Below are 18264 nucleotides of genomic sequence, written 5' to 3' on the forward strand. Positions count from 1 at the left end.
TTTTCTTTTAACATCTATCAATTTACATAACTATTTCTAAAGAATAAGAACTTAACAATCTAGTAATCCAGAAATTATATAACTTTTCTTGATAATACATTAATATTTATTTATTAAAAAAGAAAAAAGAAAAAAAAGAGAGCATCTCTAATATCATTTAGTATTTTTAGACAATTAAGCGTAATTAATGGTTATAAAAAAATTGAACAAAATCTCACCTAAGAAGTAAAAAATTGAAGAAAATCTAAGATCCCGAACACCACCTGTTAGGTTCTAGGGTCACCACATGGACGATGAAGGAAACCATGAGGCAACTCCCTCTCTCACTACATAACCACCTCTTTCAACACACGTAGTATTAAATTCCATTTTCTTTTTCTCGAGAAACAAACAGTCCCCAGAAAACCCTAGCTTCTAAGAAATCAGCATAAGAATAAAAATGGCAGTTTCGGAGGAGGAATGCTCGAATGCAAAGTCTCGATCATCGTCTCCATCTGCATCATCAAATAGTGCTCACTACTTGGCCAAGTGTGTTCTTAGAGGGAGTGTGGTACTTCAGGTCGTGTATGGTCATTTTCGCTCTCCTTCCTCAAACGACATCGTTTTCGGCAAGGTCATTTCTTAAACTATTGAGCATTAGTTGCTGCAACTGTTTTTGGCTATGAAAGTGCTTTCATTTTTTTACGTGTTTATCATTTAGTAGATTTTACATAAGAAAAATAAAAACTGGTTCCCCTTTGTTAATAAAGTTAATCTTTAATGCTAGGTGTGGTTGTAATCCATTGAGGAATTTATTTTATTTGAGAAGAAGACATGAGAGAAAGTAAAATATAAATAATAAAGTTGAAAGAGATATTTTAGTGTGAAATTCATTTGGAAATTCTATATATTTCATTATAATTTACTTTAGCTATAACTAACTTCACATATTTGATTATATAAAATTCTAAATTAACTTTCACACATAAATTTTAGATTTGCAAATGAATTCTGTAAATTTGTGGATTTCAACCAAATGGGAGTAACTTGTTTTGGGAACCTTTATATGATTCATATAAAAAACCAAATTGCTAGCTTGTTTCGCTATATACACCTTGTTTGATTGTCTAAAAATGCAATATTTCATCAATATCATGTTTGGAAGCCTCATAATGGCTAGAATTCATTTCTTTAACTTGGAAAAAAAGAAAAGACAACTGACATGATTTTACAAAAATTCAATTTAATTGTTTGAACTGTTGAACATTATTTGTTCCAGACAAGGTCTATAATGACTAGCGACCAATTGTGGATGCCTTATTTGCAAAAGATAAAGAAAACGAAGGAAGTAATTCTGTTATACTGTGTTTGGAATGTTATATTGTTGAATCGAATTTGAGGGTGTGACCTGTACCCTTAGTTTGATTGGTATTTAAAGCTCATATTTTATCGGAATTAAATATGATTTACATCAGGATGGGAGATGTGTAATTGTAAAGAAACTCATACAAACAGTTCAGAAATTATTACATGTTTCTTTTTTTCTTTTTAACTGAAAGTGATGGCATTTATGCAGGAGACATCAATAGAATTGGTGATAATTGGGGAAGATGGAATTCTACAGTCTATATGTGAGCAGCCTGTATTTGGCACTATTAAAGATCTTGCTGTCATACCTTGGAATGAAAAGTTCTGCACACGAAGCCCACAGGTCATCCATTAGTTTCTAGAACTCTGACTTTTATGATCTATAGCACATCTGTTTCTATTATTCACTTTTTCTTTGATGATGTAAGAAAATGTATTGAATGAAGAAAGATTTAGGACTAGAAATGCAGCTAAAAGCTACGCTATATTGCATGAGAAAACATGTACTTGATAATAAATCTTTTGCATGGAACAATATTTATGGGGTTGTTCTGAATATGTTGTTCCTCTTTTCTCTTCCGTAGATGCATGGAAAGGACCTTTTAGCTGTTACTTCAGATTCTGGGAAGCTCTCATTTCTAATATTTTGCAATGAAATGCACAGGTTTTCTTTTCCTCCTATATATTCATTCCTGCATGTGAATATGTACTTCTCTCATTATGGATGGTTTACTTGCACTGTGATTGACACTTCCATTTTTGTGTTTTTTTAACTAAAGGTTTTTCCCTTTAACACACATTCAACTTTCCAATTCTGGAAACTCGATACGTCAACTAGGAAGGCTGCTGGCTGTTGATACCAGGTAATTTTGTTTTGGTTTGAGGAGCTTGAGACAACTTGTTAATATTGTGGTGTTTAGCTGAAGCTTGAGACAAGTTATTATATTCTGGTATTTGGTTGGTTGCTGAGGTTTCAGCATCTGAGTGCTTGATGAGCCATATATCTCTTTAATATTCGTTGGGGGCCTGCCCTTCTTTAGAACTCACTAGTCTCTTTTTAACCGTCAGAGATCTTGTATACGACTTACTGTGGTGTGTCAAAATAAATATTCTTGTGGCTACAGTTATTTTGCAAAATAAGATATCATATATTATGTGCAGCTATGATGTGCATGCCTACTTTTACTGGAGAATCTATAATTGTTGTATACAAGCAGAAGGTTATAGAAAATTAGGCTTTGGTCAATTCCAGTTCTGCAAGGTTGGGGAATTGAGAACTTTGGTGATAAAGAGGAACAGTGACTAGGCCCTTAAGAAACTGGCTGAAATTAAGTTAAGAATGATAAAATAACGAAGACATTTGTATTTAACGTATTACTAAGGATTTGTTTAGCATTCGTAATTACCATTTTGAATGTATTTCCTACAGGAATTTTCCTTAACATTATCTTCAAAATTTTAATTGACAAAAAAATAAATAAACTTAAAGATGAAATCGATATTTTGAAGAACTGGAAAGAAATTGTGATGGATTATGTATCTGGGCCCATGTACTGTAAACCATTAAATGGTGCCATCAATAATAGAGGTGGTATCTTTTTCTTTCTTATAATGCAAGTTGATTTAGTTATAGCTAAGGCCAAAAAGGTTAGTATTAATAGATGCCCTTAAGTGCTTCAGTTGAAAATGAAAAGCTTGCTTCTGAGTCTTTGGTGTTCTTTCAGATTTCAACTACCAGCAGTTCACATTTTAAATGCTAGGCTTCAAACTTTTTATTATCAAGTGCTTCAAACCAGCAGCTTGGAGCGTGATTGTCAACCCATTAAACCAAAAAAGCCAAAGCCAGATCCTTTTTAGGTCTCTATTTCTTCAACAATTCATTAGCTCTAACTTTATGAAGAACACTAGACCAAATAAAAGCCCTTCTTTCATGACCAGCACCTTAGATTCCTTAATTTAATTAGCTAAGAGAATAGAATGTCCATGAGAAGGGCAAATAAGTTTGGAATAGAAGGTTTTGGTCTTTGGACTATCACAATAATAATTATTTTTGCATAATCTTTCTTGTAAAGACTATTTGATATTTGAATGAACACATTCCTGGGCTTATAATGAATTTTTCCATGAACATTCTTTTAGGTCTTAAACTTTTTTGCTTAGGTTTACGTCTGTATGAGAGCTTGAACAATTGCATCTGCATTTCCTATTTGTGTTCCTAACAGTCTTGCTTTCAAATTGCAGTGGCTGCTTTATTGCTACTAGTGCATATGTTGACCGCTTGGCTTTATTCTCTCTATCTATAACCGGGAGCAGTGATATCATTGATGAGGTTGATATATCTCTCTGTTCTGAGTCTGTGAAGACTATGTAATACACTGTATTACTCCTCATATTAGAATACTAAATGAAGAGTTAATTTTATTGTTTTCTTTTGATAACGTCAAGATTTCACATGGATCTGTTGAAATGCTCCCTTTTGCACAATTTCAGCAAATATTTTATCCTCCTGAAAGTGAGGGCCATACAAGTTTCACCAGAAGTATTCAGAGGCCCAATATATCTGGTACCATATGGAGCATTTGCTTTATTTCAAGGGATTTAAGTCAATCAAGTAAGGAGCATAATCCTGTACTAGCCATTATTCTAAATAGGTATGATAATTGAGTATGTATGCTACTGTTTGGGAAACTTCTATTCATGTGTTCCATTATCATGTCAAATGACAACTAGGAAGCAACTCTTTCTCATGTGTTTTTTGACAGTGCTCTTCTGATGTTAATTTAAGCATAACCTAATATCTTTGTGTACTGCAGGAGCAGTGAACTGCTAAACGAACTTCTTTTGTTGGAATGGAACATCAGAGGACATACTATAAATGTTATCCCAAATGTTGAAGCAGGACCAATACATGACATCGTCGAAGTTCCTCATTCTAATGGATTTGCATTTCTGTTTAGGGTTGGCGATGCTCTCTTAATGGATCTAAGAGATGCTCACCACCCCTGCCGTGTCTGTAAGACGAGCTTCAGTTTCTTGCCTGCTGCAATGGAGGAGCAAAATTTTGTTGAAGATTCGTGTCGAGTTCATGATGTTGATGATGATAGTTTGTTCAATGTTGCTGCATGTGCTTTACTGCAGCTTCAGGATTATGATCCAATGTGTATAGATAGTGAAGGTGGTAGTGTAAAATCAACCTCAAAGTATGTCTGCTCTTGGAGTTGGGAACCAGAGCCTGATAAAAATCCAAAAATGATTTTTTGTATAGACACAGGAGAGTTTTTCATGATTGAAATATCTTTCGATTCAGAGGACCTTAGAGTTAATCTTTCTGATTGTGTCTACAAAGGTCTACCAAGTAAATCGCTTTTGTGGGTTGAAGGTGGTTTCCTGGCCGCTCTTGTTGAGATGGGGGATGGCATTGTCCTGAAGGTGGAAAATGACAGGCTAAGATATGCAAGCCCTATACAAAATATTGCACCAATCTTGGACATGTCAGTTGTGGATCACCATGACGAGAAACAGGAGCAAATGTTTGGCTGCTGTGGAGTGGCCCCTGAAGGGTCATTAAGGATTATTAGAAGTGGCATCAGTGTTGAAAAGTTATTGAGGACTGCACCTATTTATCAGGGCGTTACTGGTACCTGGGCACTTAGAATGAAAGTAACCGACTTGTATCATTCTTTTGTTGTACTATCTTTTGTTGAAGAGACCAGGGTTCTATCAGTTGGAGTAAGCTTTGCTGATGTTACTGATTCAGCTGGCTTCCTTCCCAATGTCTGTACTTTGGCTTGCGGACTTGTAGGTGATGGTTTGCTTGTCCAAATTCACCAAACTGCTGTTCGCCTTTGTTTGCCTACCCAGGTTGCTCATGCTGAAGGTATACCTCTGTCTTCTCCAGGTTGCACATCTTGGTTTCCTCAGGATATGAGTATCAGTTTGGGGGCTGTTGGAAATAATTTAATTGTTGTTTCTACTTCTAATCCATGCTTTTTATATGTTCTTGGGATCAGACTACTATCAGCTTATCATTATGAGATATATGAATTGCAACATTTGAAATTGGTAAATGAGTTATCCTGCATTTCGATACCTCAAAAACATTTTCTGCGAAGAAGATTACATTCTAACAATCTTGTGGATGATACTTGTGCATCTATCCTTCCGACTGGGGTGGATATTGGTAGTATATTTGTTATTGGCACTCATAGGCCTTCAGTGGAAGTCCTGTGTTTTGTGCCTGACGAAGGCCTGAGAGTTCTTGCTCGGGGGACAATATCTTTAACAAATACTCTAGGAACTGCTATCAGTGGTTGTGTCCCTCAAGATGTAAGGCTTGTACTGGTTGATCGGTTGTACGTTCTTTCTGGTTTAAGGAATGGCATGCTGCTTCGGTTTGAGTGGCCTTCTTCCTCTTCATCTTCAATTTCTTCGATGGAAATACCATACTATGGATATCCTATTGATTCATGTATGACAAATGCTTGTAGTGGTTTATCAACTACAACTGCAGTGTTTCCTGAGTCACAAACATGTTCTGTTGACTTAACCGGCGGCGCAATGGATGGGCCCCCTATTAATCTACAACTGATTGCCACCCGTCGTATTGGTGTTACTCCTGTATTTCTTGTTCCTCTGACTGATTCGCTTGATGCAGACATGATTGCCCTTAGTGATAGACCATGGTTGTTGCAAACTGCAAGGCATGGGCTCTCTTACACGTCGATCTCATTTCAGCCCTCAACTCATTCCACTCCTGTATGCTCAGTGGAATGCCCAAAAGGACTTCTATTTGTTGCAGAAAATAGTCTTCATTTGGTGAGTGTTCTTTCTCTCTATGTTTTGATTATTTAGCTTCATTATATCTAGGTGACTTGTGTTTCAGATGGTTGGGGCTATGTTCCATATGAGGAATATACTAAGCATTTATGCTGCAGAAATTAATTAGTCCAGGGGTTATTATGCTAACTTGACTGTTATATAAGTGTTTTCTGTACAATATGACTGATTGGTGGTGATTGGTACACAGTAACCAAGTGCTAGTTGACTTTCTGTTCTTGGATTGATATAGTAATTTATTCTTCTTCTAAAACGAAAATCAATACTATCCCTTCTGACCTACTTCTAGGAGCTCAAAAGGCAAACATGCTGGCTCCCTTTGGTCCAGCAGGAAAAGTTTCTTTTTGGAAGGGCTGCTTAAATTCAGAAGTAACCCAAGTCTTTTCTCTGGTTACCTTTGTCACGCTTTTGGAATTCTTTTGCTGAATTTTGTACATTTTGACATTGCTAATTCATCTTCAATTTCTATGGGATTTCAAGGAACTGGATTGCTCACCATGTTGGAATTCTGAACTAATCTCTTTCCCTGTTTACAATTCTTCATGGGAGATGGGTGAGGTTTATCCTAATTAAGTAGCATATGCAAAACTGGAATAAGTTTTCATTTCAAGTTATTAGAATAACTTAATGTAGATGTAATTATTATTCCCGAAAAGGTCTTTTTCTTCTACTTATCATAAGAGAATTTGAATGGTGAGACTTGGGCTTTTCTTTTTCTGTTCTTGAATGCTTGCTCTCCAAACTGAGTTAGTTGATGCTATTCTGCATGGATTGGGATGAACTATATGATCTCTGAGTTCCTGATGCTTCAGGTTGAGATGGTGCACAGCAAGAGACTCAATGTGCAGAAGTTTCATCTTGGGGGCACCCCACGGAAAGTCCTGTACCATAGTGAAAGTAGGCTGTTACTTGTAATGAGAACTGAACTTAGCAATGACACATGTTCATCTGATATATGCTGTGTCGATCCCCTCAGTGGTTCGGTAGTATCATCTTTTAAACTTGAACATGGAGAAACAGGAAAATCCATGGAGTTGGTGAGGGTGGGAACTGAACAGGTTCTGGTGGTTGGAACTAGTCTGTCTTCTGGTCCAGCTATAATGCCCAGTGGTGAAGCGGAAAGGTATACCATCTGTTTACTTTAGATTTTTGCTTTCTAACATCAAATGGCTTTGCTTTATAGCTGTGCTTAATTCAAGTGTTGGTAGTTATTAGTTTAATTTCTACAAGTTATAGAGACTGTAATGGTTTAAAGTCAAATGTAATTTTCTTTCAATTGTTCTGAATTATGATATTCTAATTGAACATCTCTTGAATAGTACCAAGGGCCGCCTTATAGTCCTCTGCCTTGAGCACTTGCAAAGCTCAGATAGTGGTTCAATGACATTTTGCTCGAAGGCAGGGTCATCGAGTCAAAGAACTTCACCATTTTGCGAAGTTGTTGGCTATACTGCCGAACAGCTGTCAAGTAGTAGCCTTTGTAGTAGTCCAGATGATAGCTGTGATGGAGTCAAACTTGAAGAAAGTGAGGCATGGCAATTACGTTTGGCATATGCAACCAAATGGCCTGGCATGGCGCTCACAATTTGTCCATATCTTGATCGTTACTTCCTGGCATCTGCTGGTAGTGCTGTAAGTTGTAGAGTTATCTGTTTGCTTTTAAGTTTCAAGGGTGAATTGGTATGTGCAGTTGCTGATGAATATGTTGGTCTTCTTTCTCAGTTCTATGTATGTGGTTTTCCAAATGATAATCCCCAAAGAGTGAGAAAGTTTGCTATAGCAAGGACTCGTTTTACCATAATTTCATTGACTGCACATTTCACTAGAATTGCTGTTGGTGATTGCCGTGATGGCATCCTTTTCTATTCCTATCATGAGGTAGGTCGATATCAGTTCTATTTATGTAATTTTAGGTTATAGGCAAGTTTTGTCTTTTCCTCCTGCTTCTTCTCACCTAATTTGAAAATTTCTGCCTTCACATAGTAAGTTTATGGCGTTCTGAGCTTTAGCATTTGCTTTCTGTTTTTCTAGGATACTAGAAAACTGGAGCAAGTTTATTGTGACCCATCACAGAGATTAGTTGCTGATTGCATCCTTCTAGATGTTGATACGGCAGTGGTTTCAGATCGTAAGGGAAGCATCGCTGTCTTGTCATGTTCGGGTGACTCAGAACGTAAGTGCTTATTCTGAACTTGTTAACGAGTAATTGGTTATGTACGTGTTTGTTTTCCTTTTAGTCCCTAATGAATGTCAAATCCGCTTTATCATTTTCTCCTTTAACTGGATATTGACACACATCTCTGGGAAATGGTAATTGGAGTATCATTATCAAGTTTGAAATCTTATTGGACTGGCATCTTAGATTATAAAAGGGCACAAATATTCCTGAGTGTCACTTAAGTTATGAGTTTCTAATTTAATTCCAAAATACAATAATGATCAACGATTTTCTCTTTTCATATAAAGCAACTAAGATATCCCCATGTGAAATATATACACTGGTAACTCATAGTTTACATGTCGCCTAAAAGGAAAATTAAGTACAGCAGCAACTCATATTTGTTTTGAGCTTGAAAATCCTACCAGGAATTTTACATGTCTCTTGCACAGAGCAGTAATGTGATTTGTAAGATGGTCAATAATAACAGGCTATGTATTAAAAGGCTATGAAGAGAGCTCTGGGTTACTCCATGTACTGATAATGTAACTGTTAATAATAACGACAACAGCGGACCTCCGTTTAGGAATAGCTGTAAAAGAATGGGATAGTGTTTGAACTTCAGTTATTTTGCTCCTCACAATTTAAGTTTCTTTTTGCTGTAGATGGACATTAAAAATGTCGATTGTCACAATTTCTTATATCTCTTTGTTCCAGGTAATGCAAGTCCAGAATGCAACTTGACATTGACTTGTGCATATTATATGGGTGAGATAGCTATGAGCATTAGGAAGGTACTTCTTCTGTCACAACAGTAGTTAGTCTGAGAGATTTGGTAATATAAACTAGATGTTGTGAAGTCCTGTTTAACTATTTCAAAATCTAAAGAATATGAATCACTCGCTTCCTGTTTGGCATTGCTCTTGGGCATATGGTGGTTTTTCTTTTTTATTTATTTTTTATTTGTTATGGTACTTGCTTTCTGGAATCCAACTTTGGACAAAACAGAGCAAAGCATGCTTTCTCCAAAAGCAGGTCCTACAAAGCAATTGTAGAAAGAAATTTTATATATATGATATCAAAATGTCAATAGAAGACGGGTCCCAATCAGCAATGCCAAACTGGCCTTTATAGTTTTGGGATCTTGTCCTTTTCTTTTTGTCATTGAAACTTGAAAATAAAATAGATTTTCTTCATTTTGTTGAAAAGCAGTGTCTTCAAAAGTAGAAGCACCGGATGTTTAACCCTTCATAATCATACATTGGGATAAGTGTTTATGATCTGTATGTATGGAAACAAAGGTTTTTAACCCTTCATAATCAGACATCAGGACCGAATACTTGGAAGACTCTGAGGCACCATGGAGTTCTTGGCTAAAGTATCCTGGAATAGTGATACATTGGGATAGAGGTCCTGTCTTGCCTCATATTGCAAAAACTCATGGCAGTTTTGATATGAGAACCTTTCTATAACTTTTGACAATTGCATTCCCATTTAAAAAGGATTGAAGGGTTCTTTACGTGCTAGATCATGATTCCCCCTTAAAAAGGATTGGAGGTTTCTTTACATGCTAGATTATGATTCTCCCTTAAAAAGGATCAGAAGGTTCTTTGCATGCTAGATTACGTGTAAATGTTATCTCATGTTCTTGTACAGATCAAATTTGGAAATCACATGTTTCCTCACATTTCATTTAAACCTGCATATCTAAAGGCATGTCTATTTCTTTTTATCTTATTATTATTATTATTGAGATAGTTAGTTAATGATAGCCAATTTAATTCTTGCAGGGGTCATTTTCATATAGACTCCCTGCGGATGATATGTTGATGGGATATGATGCTGTCACCCCTAATAATTATGCTTCACACAATACTATCATGGCCAGTACTCTTTTGGGAAGCATAATAATTTTCATTCCTTTAACAAGGTAAGAAATGTTACATTAGTGCTCCTTATCAAGTGTAATAGTAGGTTCTTTTTTATATAGACAGTGGCACTTTGTATCTGCAAAGATAGTAGGGGTATCTATTGATGGTTAGGCAGGCGGAATTTATTTATTTATTTTTTAAATTAAAATCAATAGAAGAAGCATATTGGGAAACTCCTATAAGTGTGTAATAACAATTATCATTAATGCATTTTTCTGAATTGCAAGATCATCTATTGATTAGGGTCAGATTGTTAATCAAGCAAAAGAAGGGTAAGGTAGTCTAGCTACAAACTTGAAATAAAATAAATAAATAAAGAGGTTAATGAAAAAGGAGAGAGGGGGTTGTGTTTGGAATGGCTTGTCCCACACTTAGCTTGAAGCTCATTATCACACCGGCTAAGCTTGGGCTTAATATCTTAATTATTAACTGGGTTCTGCTTAACAAAATTTCTATCACCCTACCCTCTGTCCAACTTGGCATAGTATATTAACAGTTCTATAATTTCTGCCAATAGAGTTCTGACAATGCATTTTCTAAGAACATTCTCTGGTCTAGTTCAATTAAGAGGTTGATTCATTCAGTTAGGGTCCTCTTCTGCATGAATTTGCATGCAGGTTGATCTTTAAAGCTAATAATCGATCATTAGTAATATTCAGTCACTCAGGAATAAACCTTGCAAATGGCTTAATAATAGAGTTTGCCAAAAGAGTCTTGTTTATCACTCGGCTGATGTTGAGTAAATTGAAGTTTAGGGATATGTCAAAAGCATCATTAAATTATTTGATAGTATTAGTACTGTTACTTCATAGTAAAATTGGGTTTTTGTTGATGGGAATTCTTACCTCTGCTAATTTAGGTTTAAGATATTTTTGGAACACATTCTTTTGTCTTCTGGTATTTGGTGCATATTGGGTGCTCGTAATAATTTGCAGCTTCATGCTTTATGTTTTGTCTTCTGGCAAAATTTGGTTATCTGGACTGCCTTCTGATTTACAGATTTTGTTTCTTTTATATAAATTGTATTTTGTCAGGGTTAATATAGTGTCTTTGTTTATTCAAAATGGAAATATGAAATGTTAGGAAGAATATTGGTGATATGAGTATAATCCTGAAGTCTATCTGATTATCTTTTTGAAAGTCAGGGTTTTAATGATTGAAAAATAAGAGGAATACTATTAAGCCCACATGGATAATACAAGAGTTGCTTCCAGGAAGCATAGTGGAGTTTCTTTTAATGCTGGAACTATTTGGGAATCTGGGAAAAAATCTTTTATGCTGCAGCCATTCAGAGCACTGAAGAAGTGCTTTTTCCCCCTGGTTGTGGAGTGAATCTGTGTGATATGATGGCTAGTTGCCTTAGGGATTTTATGTCATCATGTCTAAATACGTGAGTGATTATATTTGTGTGTTTATTTGTCAAATGGAGGCCTGATGATGGTCTTAATGGATTAAACGGCTAAGAGCTTGTCAGAACTAAGCTGGCCTCTGGATAGTGGGCACTAAACTGCTTTGTGTCTCTGCTTTCATAATGTTCTCATTCGAGTTCTGTTTCAGGGAAGAACATGAACTCCTAGAAGCTGTGCAAGCTAGACTTGTAGTTCATCCTCTGACTGCTCCTATTCTAGGAAACGATCATAGTGAGTTTCGCAGCCGTGAAAACCCGGTGAGGAAACATTGCCTTGTGCTTAACTGAATTAATAGTTTGTGTAGCAACTACAAAAATGTAATTCTTTATCTTCTGGTGTTTTATATGTTGTGTAGCTTGTATGGGTATGTTTGGTCAATATTCTGAGTTATTTGCCTTGAATAAAGGTTTAACTAACTACTTAATTAATTAAGCTCAAATATTTCTAGAACCTTTTGTGATGAATTTTTATGTCATTGATAATGTTTAGATATTACTGAAATAGTGGTTGTACTTTAGTTGAACCAATAAATCTGAGCAATGTTGTTACGGGTATATGAATGGTTGTCATACTATGAAGAGCTGACATGCTCTCAGGAAGAGCATTCAGCGCCTGACATTTGCTGGAGAGATGCACTTGGTCAACCAAATTGTTCAAACAAAAATAACAAACAAAAAAATGTTCGCATGTAAGACAGACATGATTAGAAGCCAAGTGTTAATAGCCAGCTTTATGTCCATCTCCATGGTCCAGTCAAAGGCCGACTATGTGTGTGTGGCAAGGCGATAATATGCGAGGAGATTATCTCCCTAGTGGTCTGAATAACCTTTTTTTGCATGCACCTAATATTTGGCCTTGCTTACACCTTCCTGACTTGTGTTTGGACATGTCATTGTCTGGTTTTTCAAGCATGGACTTGACTCGTGTTTGTCATGTTGTGTTCATGTTGGCCTGTTGTCATAACCAAGAATGTTTTGTATATGATGATTGTCATGATCTGGAAGGTTGTTCTCTATTCTAAATAGACAAAATATTTTAATTTTCATAGCATAATTAGTCCTGATGATCATGTTTATATGATGGTCCATAAAATATCAAGAAGCATCAGTTGGCTTTTCGAAGCAGCAATGTTTCCCTCCTATTCTTTTCCTTTCTCCTTTTAATTTTTGTTATTTTCTTTTTTTAACAGGTTGGAGCACCCAAGATACTTGATGGTGACGTGCTGGCTCAGTTCTTGGAGCTAACAAGTGCACAACAAGAGGCAATATTATCGTTACCTCTTGGCTTACTGGATACTGTTAAAAAAGGTTTAAAACCATTGCCTTTGCCTATCCCAGTTAATCAGGTCGTGCAACTCCTTGAGCGGGTTCATTATGCCCTCAACTAAATGCACGTTGCACCTCACCAATTTCTTGTCCATGCATGGACGGAATGTAATTTTCAAAAGCAAGGCACCACTACCAGTTCCAGGGGGTCTGTATTTTCAATTGCCCCTTCAGACTGGTGTTAGAAACTACCATATGATTGATTTGGAAACCTGGCTGCAGGATGCTATCTTGTTGTCCTCATGAAGGCACATGAGGCTGACATTTCATCCAGTACAGAGAGTTCATATAAAACAGGCAGGGAGGGGTGGTGTTCATGTTTCCCTTGCAAGTAAGTTGACATCCACTGTATGTTGTCTAACCTTTGTATTATAGCAATTTTTATTTCAAGTAGTGTGGTAGGACCATCACTGGGATGGAAAAATTATCTGTATTCTAGCTGAATGGGCATTTCTTGCTCTATAATGATAAACTATACGTCTCTTGTAAAGTTCTTTTGTTTAAATGACAATAAGTTATATTCTTTACGCATTTCAATTGTAATTCATCCCTATTCTGAGAAATAATTTTATTCTGCAATTGGGTTCTGTTTTTCGTCTGAAGTTGCTTGTAGACTCCCTTAATGCATTTGTAAGAGTCTGTCCAAATTTTTTATGCCCAAAATCTGCATTTACCACTTCTAGTAAATGATAGTTATGTGGAGAATATCTTCAGAACTGCATCGTACCACTATCTATTAGTAGATTATAGTTGCAAGTATATTAGAAGATGGTGGGTGGTTGTGATACTGGTAGTGGGTGATGATGATGATGTGCAGACTTATGATACATTGCTGTTTTGTGATATTGGATAATACTTTTCATGGTGGTGACTGCCTCCATCCATAGTCTACTTGGATTATGCTCTGCTAATTTAAATGCCATGTTCCATGTTTGAGAAAAGAAAAGAAAAGAAAAAATCACAAAAATGCATATGTATAATGTATAGTAGGGTCAAATAATGATGGCAGCAAACAGTTAAAGCTAATGGTGATAGTTGCTTTGCATTATCGACTGATAACTGTGATGGTTTGAACCGTTTGGTTGATGGTTGTGTCATGATTCTAATGGTGATGACATGCTATTCAAAGTGCAGTTTGTTGCCATAACACATTACCCCTACATTAAAAAATAAATAAATTTCTGGAAAAATGTGAATCCTTGATTTTACTTATTGATAAAGACTGATTAACCAATTTTTAACAAATGACTATTGTACAGTTCTTTTCATTAGTATTTTATTGTTAAATATATTAACGAGGTGGCTGAGTGAATTATGGCATTAAAACTACTATGTGAGAGTTTGAATCTCTCTTTTCGTACCTTTATCCATACTAGTGACTGCAATTTATTTCATCTCCTAACATTGAATATCTTTATTCAGCAGCTAGCTAAATAAAGATAATAAAGCACCGTTTCAAAATAAAAAATAAAAAATAAAAAATAAAGAAAATAGAAAGAAGAAGAAAAGAAATGACATAGTTCAATTGCAAATTATATACCTAAAGCCAAAAGTTTTGTAATATGATTGTAATCGAACCGGGCTGAATTTAGTTTTGCAACACTTGTGATAGATTTATTTATATTGATTTCAAGCTGAAGTAATACTCATAATCAAAATCAAATTCAACATTGCCCTGTAATATTTGTCCAATATTAATTAGATTTGATCTCACTCGACCTTATTTATGAACTTTATTTGTTGTAGCAATCAAATAAATTTATTTTAAAATACGAAATAAAAATATCTTTTTATCTATATTTTGAAAAATTAATTATATTAAATAAATTTTAACTATTCGCAAACTTTCAAATTGAATTTAAACGAATTTGGAATTATTGATTATAATTATAATATAATGAGCTTCAAATCATGATAAAATTTGGTACGTCTAGCTAATGAACGCGAATGAATGAATATATTAACGAGTTGAAATCGAGTTAGCTCAAATGATTTGGATTAATTTATAGCTTCAGGCACGAAAAACCTCATATTTAGACCGGGTTTTTTTTTATAATGAAAAGATGCTCACCTGTTATTGGTCCAAAATATAAATGGGATGCATTGATGTGGGTGGGTAGGTGGGCGGTTTGAATCATGATGATGAAACAGTGTAGTCTAGGCAAACAATTCCAATTTATCATTATAGATAAAATCTGACTATACTTTTATACTTTGTATAGTTATAAAAAAAATTTAATCTAAAATATAAAAATAAATTTAGAATGAAGTATCTCCACATAATAATAATAGTATATATTTAAAAATATATGCTATAGATTAATCTAAAATAAATAAACTAAAATATTTATATAACAAATGATGTAATGTTTAATGTTATTATCACATGTTTAAATTTATAGGTATGTAATAATCTTCTGGCATAGGCACTTTTTTTATTAAAGTTAAAATATCTTCGAAATTATTTGAAGTTATATATATTTTTTCCTTCATTGTAATATATTTTTTTTAAATTATGTCCATCTTTCTTTTCAACACATTATTTGTTGAATAATTCTGTCATTTGACACGTGATTGATTGTTGAACATGCTAAAGGCTGATTAACTCAAATAATTACAGTTAATGTAATAAATATAAAATATGTGACTGTTTGATTTTTAATCTAGACGATTGTGTAGGTAATAAAAGAATTTAAACTACCTTAAATTCTTAGCAAAGTTGATACAATTTCACCAAATTATTCCGTAGAACTTATTAATGAGCTAAAAGTTAAGTTAATAAGCTAAGGATGTAAAATTGAAATGTGAGCATACATATATATGAATTAAGGATGTGAAATCTAGCTATAAGCTAATGAGTTGGTAATGTAAAAATGAACTTAAGAAATAAAGTTAAGAGCTAAATTACTATAAGCTAATAGCAATTATGCAAAATATAAGTTGAAAAACTTAGTTATAATAAATATAACACTCAGTAACTGAAAAATTTTAAGAATTTGATTACATACAATAAATATCTTTAGAGGATGTAATTGAATGTTGAGGACAACTTGAAAACTTCGATCATATTGAAAATTAATAACTAAGGATTACTTAACTATATTAAGCATTGCTTGACTAATCTAAGGGGTTACTGTAAACTAATAATTATATTTGATTGGTTAGAATTTGCTCACTAGCTAGGGGTTTCTTGCCTATTTATAGACTTTCATAGCTTGACTAATGCTGTGATATATTCTTCATTCTTAGCTTGGTTCTCAATTAACTCATGACTTTGAGAGCACGAACTCTTGCTTTCCACATTTTGCACATGTTGATAAAGATGTAACTTCCTTGCTCACTTCCTTACTCTTCTTAACTTTACGTCCATGTTTTTACTCCATTTCCTGCTTTTGCTCAACTGCTTTCTTTACATAATATAAACATATATATTTTTTTTAGATATGCTTTATTTTCATAATATTTATTTTTTTGGCTGACACTTGTATTCTTTCTTTTCCCACTTTATAAGAACATGCTTTAAGATTCCAAAAGACTCTGTAGTTATCTCTTCACCTCAATAATCCTTAAGGATTACTGAACAACTCTTGACTTGTGGGCCGAGAATTTACTCATGGGTCAATGAATCTTTATATGGGCCAAAACTTGGATAACAATTAAATGAACTTTTTGTATGGACGTCCCCAAATTTAATGCACTCTGCATACTAAAATTAAGTGTAAACACATATATAACTAGTTTTGATATATTTTATTTATTAAATATAGAGAAAATTACACCTTACATGTTTTTTTGTTTACTCTTTATTTTTATACATTATGTTTCTTATTTTTACTTTTATGCCTTTTGTTTTTAACGTTATTTAATTTTTTTTTTTTTTTTTTTGTGTTTTAACGATTTTTTTGCACTAAATCTTCTATTTGATTATAATTTTCTTTCTTTATTCTCTCATTCTAATTTTTTTTTCTATTTTTTATTTTTTTTTGTCTTCCATTTTTTCTGAAACTTTCCACTATTTCTTGAAAATAGGTGGTTTGTTGTTCATGTAAAATAATTTTTTTTTTTTTTTCTGGTTGATTGTTTACCATGGATGGTGGAAGCATCTAACGACAACAAAAAATCACATATTTCTTTCCAAAACAAATGCTGATCCAAACTCTAAAAAATTACAACATATCTAACAACAATCTCATCAGTAATTCACACAAATACGAACATCAAACAGAAAAACTAAAGATCAGATAAGCTTATGGCATGCCCCAACCAGAAACTGCAATGAGAAATTCGAATTCACCTAATAGGTAATGGTAAGTCACTGATATAAGTACTAACTTAAAAGGTACTTATAAAGGTGGAATCCACTTCCACTCAAGAAAGGACTTCGTAAATGTCAATGGTCAATAAAGCAAAATATTTACACTGTGATGACGAAAAAAGCCCAAATAGCATTTGCTAAATTACCTGACCACCATGATCCGAAGAGGAGTTTTCTGCATCGGCATGGTTCAGCCTTCCATTTGATTCTTCAAACAATTCCTCATCACTGTATTGCCCAAGTAACAGAAGAGGATTTTGCAGTTGCTGACCTGAGAACAAGACACTAAACTGTCAGATACTTTAAGAGCCATAATACTACCCTCTTAGCAATAACTAAATATCAGAAACTAAGCATGCACATGAACACTCAACATAATCAGCATAGTCTTTGCAGATAAAAAGAAAAAATATTTAAGAAAAAGAATCATTTGTAATAATTTGGTAACAAGTCAAGGAGGAAGAATTAAGGGAGAGTCACCTGTTAAACATAAAAGAAAATGTCAGTATAGGCATAAAGCAAATAAAGCTAGAAAATTTACGAACCGATAGAAAAATAATCCACATGAAATCTCCAAAATGCTTTGATGCTGCGAAATAGTGGAATACAGAGCGGAAGTCATTCAAAAAATCACTGTGGCAGGGCCGGATCTGATCTGATAAGAATATTCCCATGACCACAGCCAATCTAAATTCTTGAAGATATGAATTCATCAATTCTTCAATTTTATAAGAGTTAAAGTCCAATTTCAAGCATATTGATTTTGGGTTAGTTTAAATTTCATTTTATTAAAATTCTTCAAAAACTATCACATTATGTGATTTATTAAATATTTTAAGGTTATAGAAGATGAATATTAAATTTCAAAATTCATATCTATAGAAAACCAAATACTTAGATCTATTTAGCAAAAAATCCAAGAAATAGTAGATATCAAGTATAT

The 18264-nt window shown here is 34.2% G+C and overlaps 1 protein-coding gene and 1 long non-coding RNA gene across 6 annotated transcripts; one reads left to right on the forward strand and one right to left on the reverse strand.

Annotated features, from left to right (window-relative positions):
• The first annotated feature begins 41 nt into the window (after positions 1–41).
• LOC8258409 (pre-mRNA-splicing factor RSE1) lies at positions 42–13537 on the forward strand. 5 transcript variants are annotated; one of them, XM_048370099.1, is made up of 15 exons: positions 54–613; positions 1556–1690; positions 1932–2011; positions 2127–2210; positions 3589–3676; positions 3838–3998; positions 4161–6162; positions 6996–7306; positions 7503–7815; positions 7906–8061; positions 8215–8356; positions 9059–9135; positions 10132–10271; positions 11830–11938; positions 12871–13537. In XM_048370099.1, the coding sequence occupies exons 1-15, from the start codon at positions 440–442 to the stop codon at positions 13066–13068; spliced, it is 4170 nt and encodes a 1389-aa protein (XP_048226056.1). In that variant the 5' UTR covers positions 54–439; the 3' UTR covers positions 13069–13537. The 5 variants fall into 5 exon arrangements, 4 of the variants coding, with proteins under 4 accessions (XP_048226057.1, XP_048226056.1, XP_048226058.1 ...); XM_048370100.1 differs by lacking the exon at positions 11830–11938 and having other exon boundaries at positions 48–613; positions 12871–13074; XR_007214424.1 differs by lacking the exons at positions 9059–9135; positions 10132–10271; positions 11830–11938; positions 12871–13537 and having other exon boundaries at positions 42–613; positions 7503–7807.
• Positions 13538–17261: 3724 nt separating this feature from the next.
• LOC125368659 lies at positions 17262–18034 on the reverse strand. Its single transcript, XR_007214368.1, has 2 exons — positions 17867–18034; positions 17262–17592 (listed from the first exon to the last, which is right to left on the reverse strand). It is a non-coding gene; the product is annotated as an uncharacterized LOC125368659 (long non-coding RNA).
• Positions 18035–18264: the final 230 nt, after the last annotated feature.

The sequence above is a fragment of the Ricinus communis genome, chromosome 10, assembly GCF_019578655.1.
Source record: "Ricinus communis isolate WT05 ecotype wild-type chromosome 10, ASM1957865v1, whole genome shotgun sequence".
NCBI lineage: Eukaryota > Viridiplantae > Streptophyta > Magnoliopsida > Malpighiales > Euphorbiaceae > Ricinus > Ricinus communis.